This window comes from Podarcis cretensis (genome assembly GCF_951804945.1).
Source record: "Podarcis cretensis genome assembly, chromosome: 8".
Classification (NCBI taxonomy): Eukaryota; Metazoa; Chordata; class Lepidosauria; order Squamata; family Lacertidae; genus Podarcis; species Podarcis cretensis.
In genome coordinates, this window is record NC_137177.1 from 47,140,851 (window position 1) to 47,161,396 (window position 20,546).

Genomic DNA, 20,546 nt, shown 5'->3' on the forward strand with positions numbered 1-20,546 from the left:
TACTTAATTCGTTCTGGAGGGCCGTTCTTAACCTGAAACTGTTCTTAACCTGAAGCACCACTTTAGCTAATGGGGCCTCCCGCTGCTGCCGCACCACCGCTGCACAATTTCTGTTCTCACCCTGAAGCAAAGTTCTTAACACGAGGTACTATTTCTGGGTTAGCGGAGTCTGTAACCTGAAGCGTATGTAATCTGAAGCATATGTAACCCGAGGTACCACTGTATATACTTCAGCTTGGTTTGCTACAGTCTTCCAGTTCCCATACTTAGCAACAGGCTGCCTCAAGAGTGCAATTCTATGCTCCCTTAAATTGGGGCTTGCACTATTAGGATCAGTAACACTTGCTTCTGAATGGACACATGTGGGATTGCTGTGTGGACATCTACCTGCATCAGTTTCATTGCTCAAAGGACATTTGGCTTTAATATTTGTCTTTTGGAAGTGACATTGTGTTACACTTCACAAGGAAAGCAACTAATTAAAAATAATAAATAATACTCTCTAGCATATAGTTTAAATATCATATAATAACAGCTATTCATTTTTTTCCCCCTTATTGTCTTTCTCTTGGCAGTTGCTGGCATATATAATACTACTTTGAAGAAAAAAATTAGTCCTGGACAGATTTCAAAGAACATTTGAGAAAAGCTCCAAAAGCCTAATTGGAAAGAAGGTCAGTCTTCTTTAGTTTTCTTCATTAGGGTACCAGGAAAAAAACCTAGAAGATTATTTAAAGACTGGGGAGAGAAAAAAAGACTAAATATTTACAGGGGGACATTTCCTTTGAATGTATAGAAAAGCATTCATCTTCATAAAAAAAATACTTTGTGCATCTTTCCCATGTATGTTGGTCAATTTTGGATGTTTGGTCAGTTTAATATATTTTAATTAATCCTTATTCAGCTATTTCATAAAATTTACACAACACTTGATTTTTTAAAAAAGACAAGACCTCAAGTAGTTGTAGTAGTTCTTCCCCCTGGATCTGAATGAGATTCTAATTCTTCGGTAGCCCTTTGGAGACAAGCATTAACTGTAATCATAGGCATCAAATAGGGCTATGCTCCCTAGCCAACAGCACATCTGACCAAACCCCCACTGTCTGCGCATTTATTTAACCATTCATGATAATTACCCTATGTAGGATCCTTGTAGGATCCCCTACAAGGGCATACTTCCATGCAATCAGAAACCCAGAGCCACTGATGCTCCCAATCATGTGGAAGCCCATATGCACATTCAACTGAATACACAGATGCTGGGAATCTATTGCATCAGTGGAACAGCTGAGTGAACAAGTGAAAGGTTTAATTTGAAAAGTGCTAGATTTCCCCTGGAATGCTTCCCTGGAATGCTCCAAAAGTTCTTAGCTCCAAGCAGATATAGAATTCAATTTGATTCAATTTGTTTTTAAGAATTATCCTACCTTATTTGCATTTCTGAAACAATACTGGAACTGAAAGCCGGGCTCCCTTTGAATTTCACACTTGCCCAAATTCTGCAGTGCAGCTCTCTGGCCGAATGTACCAAGATGCATGGTAAAGTGTGCATAAAAATGCACATATTGGGGAAATGATTGTATCAGGCAAAATTCCATATAAAGGTGGAGAAATAAGCACTAAAACATTAATGAGTTGTCATGAGGCCTTTCCCATTTTATTGCAGACTGCTGGGAAATGTGGAGAACTGGAACACCCCCCCCCCCACCAAGGATATACACATGGCAAGATCATCATCTGTTTGAGGCTCCATTGTTGGCATTGGTCTGTCTCAGGACACAATGGAGGAGTATGCATTTGGGGGGAAATCTGTGGGATGGTTGCAGTGCCTGCTATGGCACTAGGGACCAATGCGGGAGAGACATGCTTTGTTGCAGCTGGGGCAGATGAAGGTGTTCAGTTGCACTGTTGCAGATGCACTATGCCTTCTCTTTGCACTCCTCCCAGCAGTCATTGCTCAACTGGTTGCTGCTATGAATACATGACTTAACTATCTGTCTCCAGGCACTGTGGTTGTCCTTGGAGATCCTGCAATCTTTCATTTTGTGGATGTGACCAAACCACTGTAGATATCACTGAGACAAGAATGCAAACATGCTGGGAATGTGGGCTTGAGAGAGCACATAATCATTTGGAATACTATCCTGCCATGTAATCCCCCAAATCCTCCTCATGCAGTGCCTATGGAAGGCATTGATCTGTCACTTCTGATGGTTGTGGGTTACCCATGACTCACTTCCATAAAACAGCATGCTCAACACACAAGCCTGGCAGCCCTTCATCTTGGTATTGGACTGTGTTCACATATCACATTCTCCCATGCCCTTTTGGAGAGGTGAGCCATTGCCATAGCTGCCTTGCCAATAACTCCTAGACTATGACTCCATGCATGCAATTTTTTTTCTTTGCAAAAGAAAAAAGAGAAAAAGGGGGAAATGTGTCTGCAGAGGGAGAAGACTCTACATTGATTTCCAAGTGAAAATACGTTTCTTCAGCCACCCAACATTTGATTTTCTTATCATTATTGTTTCCTTTCATCCCCCCCCCACCCTTTAGCTAGCAGTGCCAACATGCTATAGACTTTTGATGGTGGAATCCACCTACATGAGTTTCCATCTAAAGGTCACAGCTGGGGTGCTACATATATTTAATACTTTATTAATGTTTTCAAAATTCATTTCCTGTATTCCTGCTGAGGAAGAAAAGAAAACATGCAAGGGAGCTATTAAAAATGAGGCTACAATGAAGCCAAGGTATCCAATTTTTGCTTTCAAATTTTGAAAGCTAGGTATATAAAAAAGCAACTGATTACTTTGTGCAAGTGCCCTAATCCCTACCCCCACCCCCAATATATTATTCCTATCTTGAATACACTACTATACTTATAATGGCCTAAAGAAAAGGCAGGTTCTATATCTAAGGGGGAAACTATGGGTTCACTTACTCTTTTTTCTGGAAGATACTTTCTTCTTTGGGATGGTCAAGGAATTTGATGAGTCTAAATTCCAAAGCAGATACACCTAATCTGCACCTTCCAGTGGATGTGGCTCTGATTCGGAATCTGCACTCCTTTGGACAAGATTGTTTGAGGTATGACTCACTCTTTTCTTTCTTTCTTTCTTCCTTCCTTCCTTCCTTCTTTCCTTCTTTCCTTCTTTCCCAACTGGAGCAGGTAGAGTATGTGTGAGTCCAGCCATGCATATTATAATCTTTCTACTTGCTACGTTGTACAAGGGAAACAAGAGACTAAGGAGGAAGCTGACAGGCAGTGTCAACCTTTGGAAGGTGGTTGTAAGTAAGAATGCAGGCAGGCAGGCAGGGGCAGGCAGCATGCTGATATTTGTGGGGCAATGCCCCGTTAGCATTGCATGTAGAGCAGAGAATTTATCTGAAGTGATCACAGCAATTATTATATACAGGGTGAGTAGAATTTAATGGGTGAGATTCATCATACCACAGTTTACAGTGCAGATTGACAAATCAGCATACAAAAACAAAGCAAAACTCCAAATCACCCATTCCTGGCATCAGCACCCCACCCCACAGTGGCTGGGGCCCTCACTAAAGTATAATAAAGTAGCATCAACCAAGAGGCAGAGATGGGACTGCAGAGCCTCTCCACAGAATTTACTAGCAGACCGGCTCCACCAGTCTTCTCCCTCAAGTAGCTATTCCAGCGGGCTATAGGGAGAAGAGTCCTCCCATCACTCTTAATTTCTGAAAACAGTACATGAACTGAAACAAAAAAAACCAAACAAACCCCTAGCCTTTGTAAACAGCACTGCTCTGAATGATGCAACAACAACAATAAAATGTGTACATTAGGAATAGTTTGCACAAAATGCCTTTATTAGTACAAACTAGTATGCAAAAATGCATTACCGGTATATTAGGGGAAATTGCTTGCATATTTTTTTAAAAAATACATGCAAAATGTGTATCTTTTGAAAAATCTGCAGAAATATGCTGAGAAATTTTCAAGAGCTCTTAATTACTACACATTTGCTGCTTGATCTGCAGCAATGAAGAAGGAATAGGGCTTGCCTCCACATCCCCAATATATAAACTACTGCCCCGTCATCTGAGAAAATATGGTTGGGTTCCTGCTTTTGCTTTTATTGCAACAACAAAAGCATCAACAAAGCAAATTTTGATGTGGAGAACCAAACTGAAGTAAAACATGTGCACCATCTCATTATTAAACGGTGATGGATTGGCATAGTTCACGGAGCAGAAGAGGTCTAGTTGCTGGCAGCAATTGCCAATTAGGCATCAGCTAAGAATAATTGTGTGTAATTGAACTTTGTAAAGTAAAAGACTGTAAAGAAAGGGAAGCAAATAAATTTTTGAGTGCCTGACATAAAGAACAATTTGCTCATGATAATTATTTCCTCAAAATCTTATTGCTTATGAATGAAGGAAATAAATGTTGACATTTTGGGGTTAGGGGGCAATAAGATTACAGAAGAAGCAGCCCTCTCTATATCCACTATAACCTGGTTTTATATATATATATATATATGTATATATATATAGAGAGAGAGAGAGCTCTGTGATAGAGCATAAGCATAGCATGCATGAAGTCCCACATTCAATCTATGACATCCCCACTTTAAAGGATAAGGTAGAAGCTCTGGGGAACAATGTCTCATTACAGTAGACCACACTTGACTAGATTAGGAACATGGGAAGCTGATCCACTGGTCCATCTAGCTCAGTATTGTCTACACCAGAGATGGGATATTAGTCATGCTGGCTAGGGCTGATGGGAGTAGGAGTCTAGCAACATCTGAAGGACCACAAGTTATTCATCCCTGGTTGAACTCAGTGGTAGAGCACATACTGTACATTACACAGGTAGCCTGTCTAAATGCTGTCAGTGTAGACAGTACTGAGCAAGATGAACCAATATTATAACTTGGTATAAGGTGACATTTCTGTGTATCAGCAACTTGTCCTTTGCACCTTTGATAATTCTGAAAGAGAAACAAGTGTCTCTAGTCACATGCAGGGCTAAGAAAAACTTCCCTGGAAACTGTGGGGAATGAGAGGCTATTGAAACTAAAGAACAGATTGTAAGGCAGGGGGGCAGATCTTTGAAGACAGAAAATGGGAGAGCAGTTGCTTCTGTTTTAGGAACCTAGAAATGACAGCATGTGATAACAAGCTCTAAATGGGGGCCATATGCTTTAGGGATGCAATAGGTTCCTTTTCTCTCAGATATCACAGCAGTATCTTAATAATTTTTGCACCTGCATCTATTCACACACAATCCCACACTAAGTATAGTCAAAGATCCCAGCTGGAAAACAACAACAACCTAGAAGCCTAAGAGCTTGAAAGGAAATGCATTTACCAAAATTTGCTGGATAGAATTCCAAGGAATAATCTCTGGGCCACAGGAAAAGGTAGCATAGTAGAGTAGAGTGAGTGTAGGCAAGAGATAAGTATCTGTCTGCCCCAGAAAGGAATGCCTTTTTTAATATGACATGAACTTTGTAGCTTTGTAAGTTCTTTAAAAGAGTTAAGCATAAAAATATACCACCCGATTAATTGGGGAAGATGTTTAATGTATCATAGGAACATAGGAAGCTATGTCAGATTATTGGTCCATCTACCTCAGTGTTGTCTACACTGACTGGTAGCAGTTCTCCAGGATTTCAGGCAGGAGTCTCTCCCAGCCCCAGATCAAGATACTGGGGATTGAACCTGGGATCTTCTGCTTGCAAGGCAGATTCTCTACCATTGAGCTATGGCCTTCCCTGAACCTGTTATCAAAATGCCTTCAATTGATTTATAGACTAAATGTTTGCAAACAGTAACCTGATTGATTGCTGTTTAAACAAAAGCAATAATACTCAATAGTCATGAAGGCTGTAATTGGACATTTTTATATTCAGTGGTTTATAAACCAAGATGAAAGACTGAGAGATCAAATTCTCATTTTGCCCTTTTAAAAATTAGGAACAAGGACATGCTAGGTACATTAGTATTCAGTAATCCTCTCCTGATTAATTGAAAATGGGATTGGAGCCAGATTCAGCTTGTGAGCAAGGCATGGGTCTTGTGCAAGCTCCCTCCATGGCAGCAGTGGTCAGCTGCAAGCTGCCATTTTAAATTCCCCACATTCCCCTGGAATACTGGCATGCCTTAGGAAATTAAAATGATGTATGTCTGTAGGGGGCAGGCAGGACTCAGCACTGGTGGCCCCTGATGACCCAAGGGTGCTAGGGAGTGACGCTCAATGGGATGCTTTACTATTTATTATTTATATATCACTTAATGATAAAATAGCCATTTAAGCTGCATACGTATGAAATCCTGTTGCACAGAAATTAAAATTATGAACAACCATGATTAAAATGCACAAGAAAACAATCCCATGGAAACATTAAAATATGATTAAATGTAATTTCTACAGACTGCCTTCTCTAATTATACCTCTCTTGACTCTAATCTACATAGCAAAAGCAATGGTAGTGCTATTCCCCACCACCACCCTTAGTATTCTCTAAATAGGAGCTATTCATGTCAAAGTATACATAGATAGCTTCAAAGTTAATAGTTCAAGTAATGAGTGCAAAACCATTGAAAAATATGACCTTCAGTGCCTTGAGGCTATAGCCAATCCAATGATGTCTTTTGTTTCACAGTAATCACCCTTGACAGTACATACTTCTGTCGTGCCATTAAAGTATCTCTTCATCATTTTATTAAACTTTTATAAAATGCTCACAAAGAGCAATTCTGCAAAGAGTAACCTCAAAACTCTAGCAAGATTACAATTATGCAGATGCATACTGGCAAGGAACAAAATCCATTGGCAGCCAATGGACTTTAATTAAGATTTGCTCCAAGGTTTTGCTCATCATTTCTCTTCCCAATTTAAACTAAATCTATATTTTAATATATAAAGCTAATTGCTCAGGATCTAAATGGACTTAAATATTGAATTTCAATTAACACTTGTAAAAAAAGATATGAGACATTTCCTCTCCCTTTTTTGGTCTTTTGAGTCTTTGCAAAAAAAATATCAGCACGTTGGGAGGGGGGGATGGCACAGGAACAGTGCTAATGAGCACATTATCGTTTTGCTCATATTAATTACTGCTATTCTTCTTGCTTTAACTTCAAAGTATTTTTAAAAACATCAATCGTAATTAATTCAAAAGGCCACTACAATTCATATTTTAAAAGGCCAAAAAAGAGCATTCTGGAGTTGAGTTCAGCCTGCAAGGAGATATTTGCATTGGTGCATGTTGTGCAATTTTTTAAAAATAGCATCTTTGTCATTCATGTTCTCACAATTTTATGAGTTGCCACCATGAAACTATAGCATGTGGGACTGGGTATGAGCATTTCTGTACCAGTAAGAATTTGTTGGTTCCTAGGAAGACCACATAGCCTAGGACTTGCCGATCAGAAGGTCGGCGGTTCGATTCCCCACGACGGGGTGAGCTCCTGTTGCTCGGTCCCTGCTCCTGCCAGCCTGGCAGTTCGAAAGCACATCAAAGTGCAAGTAGATACCGCTCCGGTGGGAAGGTAAACGGCGCTTCCGTGTGCTGCTCTGGTTCACCAGAAGTGGCTTAGTCATGCTGGCCACACGACCCGGAAGCTGTACGCCGGCTCCCTCGGCCAATAAAGTGAGATGAGCGCCACAACCCCAGAGTCAGCCACGACTGGACCTAATGGACAGGGGTCCCTTTACCTTTACCTAGGAAGACCAAGTCAGACCATTGGTCCAGTATTTTCTGCACTGAAGTATAGAAATAGAATTTTAGAGTTGGGAGAGATCCCAAGAGTCATCTAGTCTAACCCCCTCTGATGCAGATATCACAGCTAAAGTATCTCTGCAGGATAGCCATCTAGACTCCATTTAAATATCACCAAAGAAGGAGAGTCTACCACCTTCTGAGGTAGCTTGTTCCACTGTCGAACAGCTGTTACTGTCGAAAAGCTCTTCCTAATGTTCAGTTGAAATCTTCTTTCTTGTGATTTGAATCCATTGTTTTCAGTCCTCTCTTCACAATTCCAGGCAGGGTTTTCTCTCAGCTCTATGTGGAGATGCCAGAGGTTGAATCTGGGACATTCTGCATGCAAAGCAAATGCTCTACTATGAAGCTACAGTTTTTCCCCAATGAAGGAAGTGGGATCCCACAGGCTGCAGCACTGCTATTCTCTGCATGCTGTATTTCACATAGACCAGGTGGGAAGAATGCTGTTGCACTCAGGTTGTGGGCTTCCCACAGGTATCTGGTTGTCCACTGTGAGAACAGGATGCTGAAGAAGATGGGACATTGGTCTGATCAAGCAGGCTGTTCTTGTGTTCTTAAGCGTGTGCGATTTTGTATTTGCGTGTCCCTGAGCGGTCCTGGAATGTGTCCCTTGAAGGTTTTCCATCATTGTAATGTGGTCTTTGGACCACTTCTGCTCACCCCTGCCTTAAAGATTCACACTGCTATCTTTGCAGTCTGTTCAATGCCTTCCTGTATTCAAGGTGCATGGTGTGTTTGCACAGGTGTTCTGTTGTTTATATGGACATCTTGCATCATGTCTCCTGAGAGGTAGCTTCCGATACAGCATGCAATTTCATATTCTCAGGATTTTATTTTAGTAAGCTAAACTTGAAACACAGGTGCTCTTTGTTTGTTTTAATTAAAGACAATGGAAAGTATTTACTTCCATATTTCAAATGACCTGCTGTGTGTGCTGTGGGAGTTTTGTGCTTGTTTCACACAGATCTGAGTCCTTGCATAATGTTATGAGACTTAGGGAGAAGAAGTAGGTGGAATGTTAGGTCCTTCTAACCCCTGGATCCAGCAAGTGATAAAGTATAAGCCAGGCAAGCTTCCTATGTTGAGGTGATCACCTGGGTGATGGGCAATTAAGAGTACAAAGGAAAGGTTTTTTGTGTGCAACACAGTAAATGGGTGAAGCCCCTCCCTCAACTCAGATAATTAGAAGAACAAAGCTGAGTTGAGAGTTGAGAGTTTGCAGTAATTTGATCTAGAAGCAAAGCAGCAAGTTGAAGAGAGAGTCAGAGCAATGTTTCATTTATATTTGAACCCAAGGCTACAGCTATGGGGTAAACAAGACCCTTTTGGAGTATGAATGCTGTGACACACCCCACCCCCCATCAAAGGCTCAGGTTATATATATGTGTAAATAAACCATATATCATAAAGACATCACAGTCACTGCTGTGCCTCGTTTCTAAAAGGAAACACGAACCCTGGGTAAACACCTGGAACCCCTGAAACCCTGCACCACTCAGAGATTAGGTTGGTGTGCCATCTAGGAGGGATTTTGAAACATTGGCAGCCTACTTCAGTATTGATATCTGGTGTGCAAATTAATTGGAAACACATGATTAGCACAGCTCTGACTCATCTAAAACATGAATTACGGTACTTTTGATGATTTGTTTCTGTAAACAAATAGGTTTAAAGAGATATGATTCAACAAGTTATGATGGTGATGATGATAGTGATGATGGAAAAGAATGAATTTAGGGCTGAGCTATGGCACACACATGCCGGGACGCAGGTGGCGCTGTGGGTTGAAGCCTCAGCGCCTAGGACTTGCCGATCGAAAGGTTGGCGGTTCGAATCCCTGCGGCGGGGTGCGCTCCCGCTGCTCGGTCCCAGTGCCTGCCAACCTAGCAGTTCGAAAGCACCTCCGGGTGCAAGTAGATAAATAGGGACCGCCTACCAGCGGGAAGGTAAACGGCGTTTCCGTGTGCGGCTCTGGCTCGCCAGAGCAGCGATGTCACGCTGGCCACGTGACCCGGAAGTGTCTCCGGACAGCGCTGGCCCCTGGCCTCTTAAGTGAGATGGGCGCACAACCCCAGAGTCTGTCAAGACTGGCCCGTACAGGCAGGGGTACCTTTACCTTTACCTTTATGGCACACATGGTAGCAGATATGAAATTTCCACACCAGTATGGCCCCTCTGCAAAAAACAACAACTATTTCTTAGTGTAGTTGCATAAAAAGCAAATGAACTCTTAGTCACTCCATTCTTTATTTGATGAAACTTTGATAGCTACAACAGTACCATCCACATACAAGACAAAGGGAGGTATAAGGAGGCTTGAGGGACCTTCAAAGTTTGTAGAAGTATTAAGACTTTCATGGGAAAATCCTAAGGGGAAGGATTCCCAGAAGAGCAAATCAGGACTAAACATGTTCAGCAGTCACAGCTCATTGTGCATTAGAGGGGAAATCAAATAACAAGGAGGAAATTGAATAACATAACCTGAAAATGGGCATGACTAGCTGGACAAAATTTTGAACAAGACCATGCCACACTACAACACAGCACACTACAACATTTTGTTGCATATCTCACTTGTCTCCATTTACCATCAAAATATAAAATTGATATTTTAAAAGAATTTCCCTTGCATGAACTCTGATCATTCAAATTTGTTGCAGAATGGTTGCAAAGACCAATAATTTGTATGAGTGGTTAAGTTGCATAGGCTTTGCTCTTTGCTAATGTTAGACTTTCTTCTTTTATGGCTTGTCAACACTCACATTCTAGGCCATCACAGTAATATTTTGTATTGGAAAAGGAAAAAAGGCACATGATGCATAGCAATTTCTGGGTATCAGAGAGCATCTAAATCAGACTTTGACCAGATAACCCTTAAAAAAATACTACCATAGCCGCTTTTGATCTGGAACCTGTCTTCTGGTGGCTGAGAGTGTCCACTACTAGCTTCACATAGTTTTTAGACCTTTGCAGTTGAGTGGAAGGGTAAAAAAGGGGTTCATGCATAATCAAGTCAAGCCCAGTTTGTTTTCAGGATGCTTCTGTGCCCATCTTAACACTGCTCATCAGAATTCAAACAGTGATACTCACAGCCCCCTTAGCAGAAACTAGACTAATTACAGTTCAATTTTACAGATGTTTCTTAGACACAAGCCTCACTGTGTTCAGTTGGGTTCACTCCCTAGGAGGGAGGGAAGAGAATTTCAATTCAGTTCACATTTAAAATAAAACCTACCTAATTCACACTTCCCTAAACAATACGTGAACTTAAACAAAGCCACCTTTGAAATTTGCATTTGTATGAATATTGAAAGCAGATTTCCAGCCAAATAATGTATACAAAAATGCATATACTGCATTAAAGTGTGCATAAACATGCCTATAGGCATATGGGCATATACCATATTTTTTGCTCTATAAGACTCACTTTTTCCCTCCTAAAAAGTAAGGGGAAATGTGTGTGCATCTTATGGAGCGAATGCAGGCTGCGCAGCTATCCCAGAAGCCAGAACAGCAAGAGGGATTGCTGCTTTCGCTGTGCAGCGATCCCTCTTGCTGTTCTGGCTTCTGAGATTCAGAATATTTTTTTTTCTTGTTTTCCTCCTCGAAAAACTAGGTGCGTCTTGTGGTCTGGTGCGTCTTATAGAGCGAAAAATACGGTATATAGGCATATGCCTATATTAATGAAAATAGAATGCAAAAATGTGCTATATAATGGAATGCTGTGTTGAAAAAGTGTGTATATGCAGCAAAATTTTATATACACATGTGTATATTGGAAGAAAAATGCACTAAAATGCAGATGAATTTTCATGAGGTTTTTTTAAGAAAAGAATTTGCAAATTAATGTGGAAATGCTGATATCTGAACTCTAAGATTAGAAAACTGAAAAACTGAGGGAAACCAAAATTGACAGTTTTGTCCATCTCTATTTGCCAGAGAATGTGATTAGGGGACGTCTTGGGAGGAGCTTATCAAGGTTGGTCACAGCTCTCAGGCGTTCCCGATAGAGTTCTAAAAGTTGCTATTAAGTGGTGTTCAACAGTAGATTCATTTATCCGCCGTCTTATTTCTGCAGTCAGAGATAACAGAAGATTAATCTCCAGAAACTCTGCAGTTTATTGACGATAATGAGGGATATAGAGAATGTGATTAGGATTCTAGCCTTTCAGTGAAATGCTATTCAGAAGTAGTAGTCAATGTTCAATGGGACTAAGTATACATAGGATTGTAGCTTTAGTCTGTAAAAAGGACTAATCTTCAAATCATTTTAAAACACCTTGTAGTTGAGGTTTCCATGGGCAACATTTCTTTTGTTCTTTCCTTCCAATAAACCTTAAAGACAGTTTGACAAAATTCCATTAAAAAATAATAATCCTGCAAAACTAAAAAATAAATAAATAGCTGACTGCTTTGTGATTTTAGTTGGTCTGTATCAGGATATTTTATTATACTTTTCCAGTTAATGAAATAATGTGATCAAGTTCAGGTTCTTCTACTTTGTGTGCTGATTATTATTTTCTATTAATAGTTACCAATTAGATTTTTGTATACAAAGAAATAAACACAACAGATGCTTTGCAGATGGACACACCTATATCCCCCCTCTTTCAATACAACAAAATGTCACAATGCATTTGACAAGATCTGAATACCTTATGCAAATATAAAGAGTGGGCAGGTGCAAGAACATTATAAAAAGTCAGTTACTCATAACCTCTCTCTTCCATGTAAAAATTATTACTTTAACAGTATTTCACACACTTTTCTTTGAGCCTTCTGAACACCTTCTGTATGCAGGAAATAAATTTGGCCTTGCAGTTGTATGTGAAACATTTTCCCCTGGAAAAGTAGTTTCTTTTTCTCTGTGCTCATCATTACAAAAAATAATAATCAATTTACTTGTTTTCTTCTTTGGTGAGACCAACAAGTGTTTTTGACAACAAAGGACAGAAACTGATTACAGCAGACATTCCGAGTGGCCAGAGAGATAGTGAAATAGTTGCATAATAAATAACTTTTTTAGAGATATGCAAGCACAAGCCTCAATCATAGGTCTGCTCTTTAAATGAACTTTCCTCATGTCAAAACAACAAGAAACAATGAAAAACATAGCTGAATGCTAATGACACAGAACAGCATCACCTATTCCTTTCTCTTTCTCCCCTCCTTCTCTCCCACATACACCTGCAGTGCTCAAATTATGGTGAGAGAATTAGTGGTACCCAAATAAAACCCACTAGCCTGAAGCCCACCAATTTTAGCTAAAATTTACTTCTGCAGTCTTCTACAAACAGTAGCTAATGTAGAGAATGGGCTCCTCTGTTCTTTGTATTTAATACCCATGTTTTGCTTATTTATGTACATCTAAGTGGATAGATGAAATTTATTTCTCCCTCTCTCATAACACTAGAAGTCATTGTCATCCAATGAAGCTGAATGTTGGAAGATTCAGGACAGATAAGGGAAAATAGTTTTTCACACATTACATAGTTACATTATAGAATTCATTCTCACAGGAGGCTGTAATGGTTGCCAACTAGGATAGTTTTTAAAAAAGACCAGACACATTTATGGAGGACAAATCCATCAGTGGCTAATACAGTGGTACCTCAGGTTAAGAACTTAATTCATTCTGGAGGTCCGTTCTTAACCTGAAACTGTTCTTAACCTGAGGTACCACTTTAGCTAATGGGGCATCTCATTGCCGCCACACTATTTCTGTTCTCCTGAAGCAAAGTTCTTAACCCAAGGTACTATTTCTGGGTTAGCGGAGTCTGTAACCCGAAGCATCTGTAACCTGAAGCATCTGTAACCTGAGGTAGCACTGTATCTACAATGGCTATGATCTGTCTCCACAGTTGGAGACAGTAATGCTTTTGAATACCAGTTGCTCAAAGCTGCAGGAGGGGAGAGTATTTCTGTGCTTACACCCTGCTTGCATAGGTTTCCCATGGGCATCTGGTTGGCCACCGTATAAACAGGATGCTGGACATTTTTATGCACATGACAGGGGTGGAGAACTGCATTGCAAATTTTGGCATAGATCAAATTTCAGAGGATGGCTGTGTTTCAGTTTGTGTTTCTTTTAGAAAGTGCAAATTTGGTAGATTCACTTTTAAATGCCAAGTACAACAAATGGCCTTCTTCATTGTGACTTTTGGACATCTCAAAGAGTGAGAGGGCTTTTACATCTTCCTTTGATTCTCTTCCCATAGAGTCCACATGCAGACTGAAATGTTGTCCCTGTTCTACTGAGTTACATCCAGATATCCAAGTTCTACTTTTCACCCCACTGTGGTTTGCAAAGTGTACTCCATCAATCACCTATTAAGTCTACTTGCCAATGTTTCAGAATAGCATGCATTTCCCTTGATTCAATAATACATGCAGCCTCTTCATTGCAATATGTTGCCTTCAGTGGTTGCCAAATTTCCTAAGATATAATTCAGTTAATTGTGGCTTCAAGCAACTTCCAACTGAGCCAAAATGTCCATATACAATTCCCAAACAGAGCACCACTAACATACATTGGATTATCACTGATAATTCATTGTAGTATTACTTTATCAGAGCTGAGGGCAAAACAGGGCTAGAATCCTACTTATGACTGATAACTTTTAATAAATTGACCCTTAGCAAGTCCAAACGAAAGTGTAACTCTATTTGGGACAGATTGTGTTGAACCCTTTCTCTCACATATCTAATTTGAGAATGAAAATGGGAATGCACTTTGGGCTTCACTTTTAGTCTTTGTGGAACAATGCAGAGTGATGCAGGGCTTTAAATAAACAAACAAAAGCAAAAAAGCAAAATGAAAATGAAAAACCATTGGCTGAAACAGAAGATTAAGTAAAGCAAATGGAAAGTCTTCCTGGAGGTTTCAGAGAATTTTCTCTTGACCTAAGTTATTAACTGGTGGGTTCCATTTCATACCTTTTCATTGATGTGGAAGAAGAGACATGAGAATTCAACATGGCGCCGACAGTAAGACTTCTGTGAGCCTCAACAGAGTGAGTAGGAGACCTTTTTTACAAAATAATAACAATAATACAGAAAGACACTCAGAAAAGATCAAAGTCTAGCCTGATAAGGAATCCGGGAGCTATCAGGAGGTATTTTTTAAACCTCCCCTTTCTCCTCTCCTCTCCTCTCCTGAGCTTTTTTATCTGCCCTTTGTAATCCCGTGGAAGCCATTCAAATTTCCCAAGGCCATCCAGTGCTATTTGAGGCTATCTGAGGCTAATTACAACCTCTGAGCTCCTTTTGAATAAGGCCCTAGCACACGGCTAGAGAAGATAACTTAAATGGTACTTACAAGACAGAATTATAAAGAACTGGGGATTCCTCTAGCACAAGCACAAGCTGTTGTACCCCCTGCCCCAAAGAAAAAGCAGGCAAAAATTCCATATTATTTTAAACCAAAAGCAGAAGAAATAAAAAACACAGAGAGCCTGCATCCGCACGAATGGTCTGTCGACCGTACCTCGCTCGGAAGGGGTATGGAAGCAGAGGGAGGAGGAGGAAAAGGAGTCGACCTGGCAACCGAGTTAAAGCAGGCAACTACAGAAAATACAGCCTTTAAGGCCCGATCGGAACAGGAGCCTCAACTGGGAAACCCAGAAACCAAGTCAAAAGAACCCACTCATCCATCTATGCTTAGAGGGAAGGGGGGGTTCCCTGTCCCGACTGAGGTGGAGGAGTGGCTAAACGACACAAGAGTTCGACATCTAGACCTGGGCAGCTATAATTACATAATGACAGGGCTGTATAAAGATCTGTTGGAAGAACATCAAACGCAGTTTATTAAAGAACTGGGGCCAATTAAAAACTTTCTCTCAGAATGTTTGGGTTTGCTCACCTCCCTGATCGAACTAATCAGGAGGAAAGAGGACTGCCACTTTCACAAAGAAGCCAGCAACAAGCCAAATGGAAATAAAACCTAGCCCAACATCAAAGAAAGGAAAACAAGCAGAGCCAAACTAGTCCAGGGAAAAGTACTGGCCACTAGGAAACCTTCCTTAAAGGGAAAGAGTTCAATGCACAAGAAGAAGTTGAAGAATGTGAAAACGGGTCGAAAGGCTAAGCTGCCCTCTCGGACTGGGAAAATGAATTTCTCAAAGTTATTCAAGATTCTGGAGAACGCAAGCATAAAGAACCCCAGTATAACAACGCCAAATAAGAGCCAAAGCCCAAACATTTTAAATAAACATCAGGTGGCTAGCCCTCCAAGGCTAGTAAAACAATCGCTGCCCTCTAGTGGAAAACTAAAGAAAACTCCAGACCCAAAGCAAGAAACTCCCCAGAAGGGAGTACAAAAGAGCCAGAATTTAACTTTAATTAAACATAAACTAGTCTTCCTCCCTCTCTTCAAGCATGGAGGCCTTTCCACGCCTGCACAACAGAAAATTTATATACTTAAGAAAATTGACTTAGTCATCAGAGGCTATCTGGCAGGGCAAAAGAGCAAGAATTAAATTCAAACTACTCACAGACCGTAAAGACAGGGGAGGGTTTGCTGTCCCGAACCTGAAATTATATTACGAGGCCTCATGTTTGTGTTGGATCAAGGACTAGATTGCGTTGAAAAACACGGATTTGTTGGATTTGGAGGGATTCGATGCTAGATTTGGTTGGCATGCGTATTTATGGCAGGACAAGGAGAGAGTACATAAAGGATTTGCCAACCATGTCTTTAGAGGAGCGCTACTTGAGGTATGGAATAGAAATAAGAGACTTATAGAAAAGGACACCCCATGGTGGCTGTCACCAATTGATATCATCACAATTAAAAAAAACCAACATGGAAGGTCAAAGATGGACCTATGAGGAATTATTGGTAAGATCAGATAAAGGGTGGAGACTCAGACCTTATGAAGAAATAAAAGACAAACTAACGACTTGGTTACAATTCTATCAAATTAATGCGTTATGGAATGAGCATAAAAAAATAGGGATGAGTGAGAAGAAGTCCAGATACCAGGTGGAAATAATAGAAGGAAATTCCAAACTCCTATCTAAAATGTATAATCAACTACTAGACTGGGACACCAAGGATGAAGAAGTAAAGGAAGTTATGATCAAATGGGCCATGGACCTTGGATATAATTTAGAGTTTGATAGGTGGGTGAAACTCTGGAATAAGGACATGAAATTTACAGCATGTGTTGGACTCCGAGAAAACTTACAAAAAATGATGTACAGGTGGTATATAACCCCGGTGAAATTGGAAAAAATGTACAAAACCGGGGACAAAACCTGCTGGAAATGCAAATCAAAAGAGGGTGACTTCTTTCACATGTGGTGGGCCTGTGGAGAAGTGAAAAGGTTTTGGGGACTTATTTATGATGAACTAAAAAAAATATTGAAATACACCTTCCCTAAAAAACCTGAAGCTTTCCTCTTAGGAATGGTCGGGGAGGAGATAAGACGAGAAGATCAAACCATGTTCCAATACGCAACGGTAGCGGCCAGGTTACTTTTAGCGCAAAACTGGAAAACCCCCAACATTCCAACTATTAGAGAATGGCAATCCAAGTTATTCGAGTACATAGAGCTAGCAAGGATGACACAGAAGATCAGGCATCAGAAAAATGTAAAATTTATTAATGATTGGAATAAATTCGTTACATACATAGAAACAAATATAGGAAATGTTAAAATTACAGTAGGAACAATATAGAGCCTGAGAGGTATTGATAAAGATGGTAAAAAGAAACCGCAGGGAGATAAGGTTAAAATAGAGCTCAAACCGTGATGGAGGGAAGTCTTTTAACGTAATGTTGTAATTTGATATGTGTATGCGTTTTGTTTCTTTGGGGGGGGGGGGTTTATATGTTATGTTGGATATTGATACTGTTGGTTTTTCCTTTGTTTTTCTGTGTTGAAAAAGAGCTTAATAAAAAGAATAAAGAGACTTAGTCATCAGAGGCCTTATTCCAGCAGAAAATATTGTCAGCGTGAAATTTCTTCCACTTGATAAGGCCCAAAACAGAGTTGTGGTGACCTTTAAGGACTGGTCGGTAACTAAACAAATCTTGGACAAGAGGGACAGGCTCCAGAGGGCTGGCCTGTTGGTGACCCGCCTATTCGAAGAGTCCGGCGTTCCACCATCTCTTTAGGAACACGCAAGCCTACTATTCTGCGCACAGAATTGGAAATGGCTTCTGAAAACTACAAACAAGTCCAACCGGAGGCAGTCAAAATTTCCAAACAGAAGGCTAAGCTCCAAAAAATTTTACTCCCTTCCAATGAACCCAAAAAAGATACCTTAAATGAAAAGGAGCTGCTCTTTTTAGCCTCCCTTGAGCAGATTCAACAGTCCCAGGATGCATTAATAGCTAGGTTACAAACCATTAAAAAATCCTTACTCCTCCAAGGCTTTCCTGCTCCTTTGGAATTTAATTATGCTACTAACACAACAAAGCCCTTATCCAACGAAGACTGGACACAGTGCCGATTCCTGTCCCCCGAAGAAGTGGGTTCTCCCACACACCCCTTAATACCTCAAACAACAACACACCAGGTAGAACTTGCCATGCCGATGAGTAGGAACGGTTCAATCTTTGTGGACGCCTCAGGATCCTTAGATGACATTCAGGTGGAGGATTGAAGGACAGATACAGCGAGGGGACACCATGCCAGGGAAACAAAACTCACTACCACAAATGACCTTAACAGCTCACTCCACCTCTACAAAAACATTTATTCCATCATCCTAAAGAACAAACGGAGGAGTCTACCTCTATTCCCCTCACCACCATATTTCCACATCTTATCGTGGAATGTGGCGGGCTGGCTGTCTAAGCAGGGCGGTGCTGACCTTCTGGATTTCCTCTCAAAATTCCAGATCATTTGTTTACAGGAGACCTGGTGCCTAGACTCTCATCTCCCTCACATACAGGGCTATGCGGCTTTTGCTACCCCTGCAAAAAAACTAAATAACCATGGCCGACCTAGTGGCGGTCTGGTCACTTTTATTCCTATAGAGCAAGGGTACAGGGTGCAACAACTGCAGTGGATGAAGAGCAACAATTTTCAGATTTTACTTATCTCCAATAACACAGGAGGAGATTTTCTATGTTTCAACGTTTATATTCCCCCCCTGTGTACCTCCTCTCAGACAATACAAATCTGGGAAGATTTGGAGTCATGCTTGGAGAAGGCCAAAATAGAATTTCCTGACTGGAACATCCTGCTGGCAGGTGACTTTAATGCCAGGATAGGCAGCGACATCAACTCGTATGACTCCAAAACCCAGTTTTTACCAGAGGCAGACTGGTTTATCCCTTGGAGCTCTGATGAAAAGGTCCTGAATAAGGCAGGTAATATATTACTGGAGATTGCCTTTAAGCATAATTTGTACAACCTGCATGGTACTTACATGGATAGGGCAGGAGGTTTCTTTTCTTTCATCGGCCCTCGTGGTGCAAGTGTGATTGACCATATCCTGGTCTCTCCAACAATTTTGGAGAGGGCACAGGGCCTCAGCACTTTTAACAGAACTGAGAGCGACCATCTTCCTAGAGCAATCTCACTAACTCCCCTCGATTCAGGGGGATTACAACATCTACATTGTGCAGTCCCTCCCCAAGCACCGGCCCCACGCAGGCGTAAATGGAACAGCGAGCTGGAGCTTAAAATTAAACAACACCTGCACTCTCCAGATTTATTGGTTCTGAGAGACCAGTGTCTTTCACCTAACTTTGATCCTTTTTCACTATATCAGCGGATCTCAGAGTCTCTTTTTCCATTACTTATAAACACCAGGCCTCCCAAACAACATAACAAATTGGGGGTTTGGTTTGACAGAGACTGCCGGAAGCTAAGATCCCTGCTCAGGAAACAACAAAACAAGGTAAAACAGGAGAGGACTCTGTCATCTATGGTAAATATCCACAGATGGCGCTCTTACTATAAAAACACCTTAAAACTCAAGAAATCCCTTTATAGGAAGGAACAATGGGAGGCACTTGATAAGGCGATCAAATTGCGAGACGATAGAAAATTTTGGGCAATAATAGCACAGGGAGTCTCATCCAAAGGAAAAATTGCAAACAACAGTATTTCATCTGATGTGTGGTTTCAACACTTTTCCCAGCTATACACACCCTCAAATACTGCTAATTTGAGTCTGTTCCTCCCATTGAAGAATGATCATCTAGCTAGTTGGGATCCTGTTACGGAATCAGAGTGCCTACAGCTAATTAAAACATTAAAAAATGGCAAAGCTCCTGGTGAGGATATGATCCCCCTGAGGTATTTAAATCAAATGCCCATTGGTGGGCCATCTTTTTGGCCAAAATTTTTACGGCAATAAACAACACATGTAAAATTCCAGCAAACTGGAAACTAAGTGTGGTAGCCCCTATCTACAAGAAGGGAGATATTCAAGATCCAGCAAACTACCGCCCTGTAAGCCTCCTGGACATCGCATACAAACTTTATACCCGGTACTTATTAAACAAGTTGGTAGACTGGGCGGACCACACTAACCTGTTCAACCAGGAACAGGCAGGATTTAGAAAGGGCCACAATACGATAGGTCACTGTATGGTACTACAGACCCTGGTAACTAAATATTCAAAAGCGTATACGAGCAGACTCTTTGTGGCCTTCGTAGACTTGACATCTGCCTTTGACTCAATCTGTAGAGATAGACTATGGAAAAAATTATATGAAACGGACATTGATAGACGACTTTTAAAAATTCTCAGAGAGTTACACACAGATACTACAGTTAAAATCAGAACTGGGCCATCGGGAACTCTT

General features: G+C 40.8%; 1 protein-coding gene across 1 annotated transcript; it reads left to right on the forward strand.

Annotated features, from left to right (window-relative positions):
• Positions 1 to 15,013: 15,013 nt before the first annotated feature.
• Positions 15,014 to 20,094, forward strand: LOC307223421 (uncharacterized protein; the record flags this gene model as incomplete). Its single annotated transcript, XM_079989388.1, has 2 exons — positions 15,014 to 16,220; positions 17,706 to 20,094. The coding sequence occupies exon 2, from the start codon at positions 18,796 to 18,798 to the stop codon at positions 20,092 to 20,094; it is 1,299 nt and encodes a 432-aa protein (XP_079845514.1). The 5' UTR covers positions 15,014 to 16,220; positions 17,706 to 18,795.
• Positions 20,095 to 20,546: the final 452 nt, after the last annotated feature.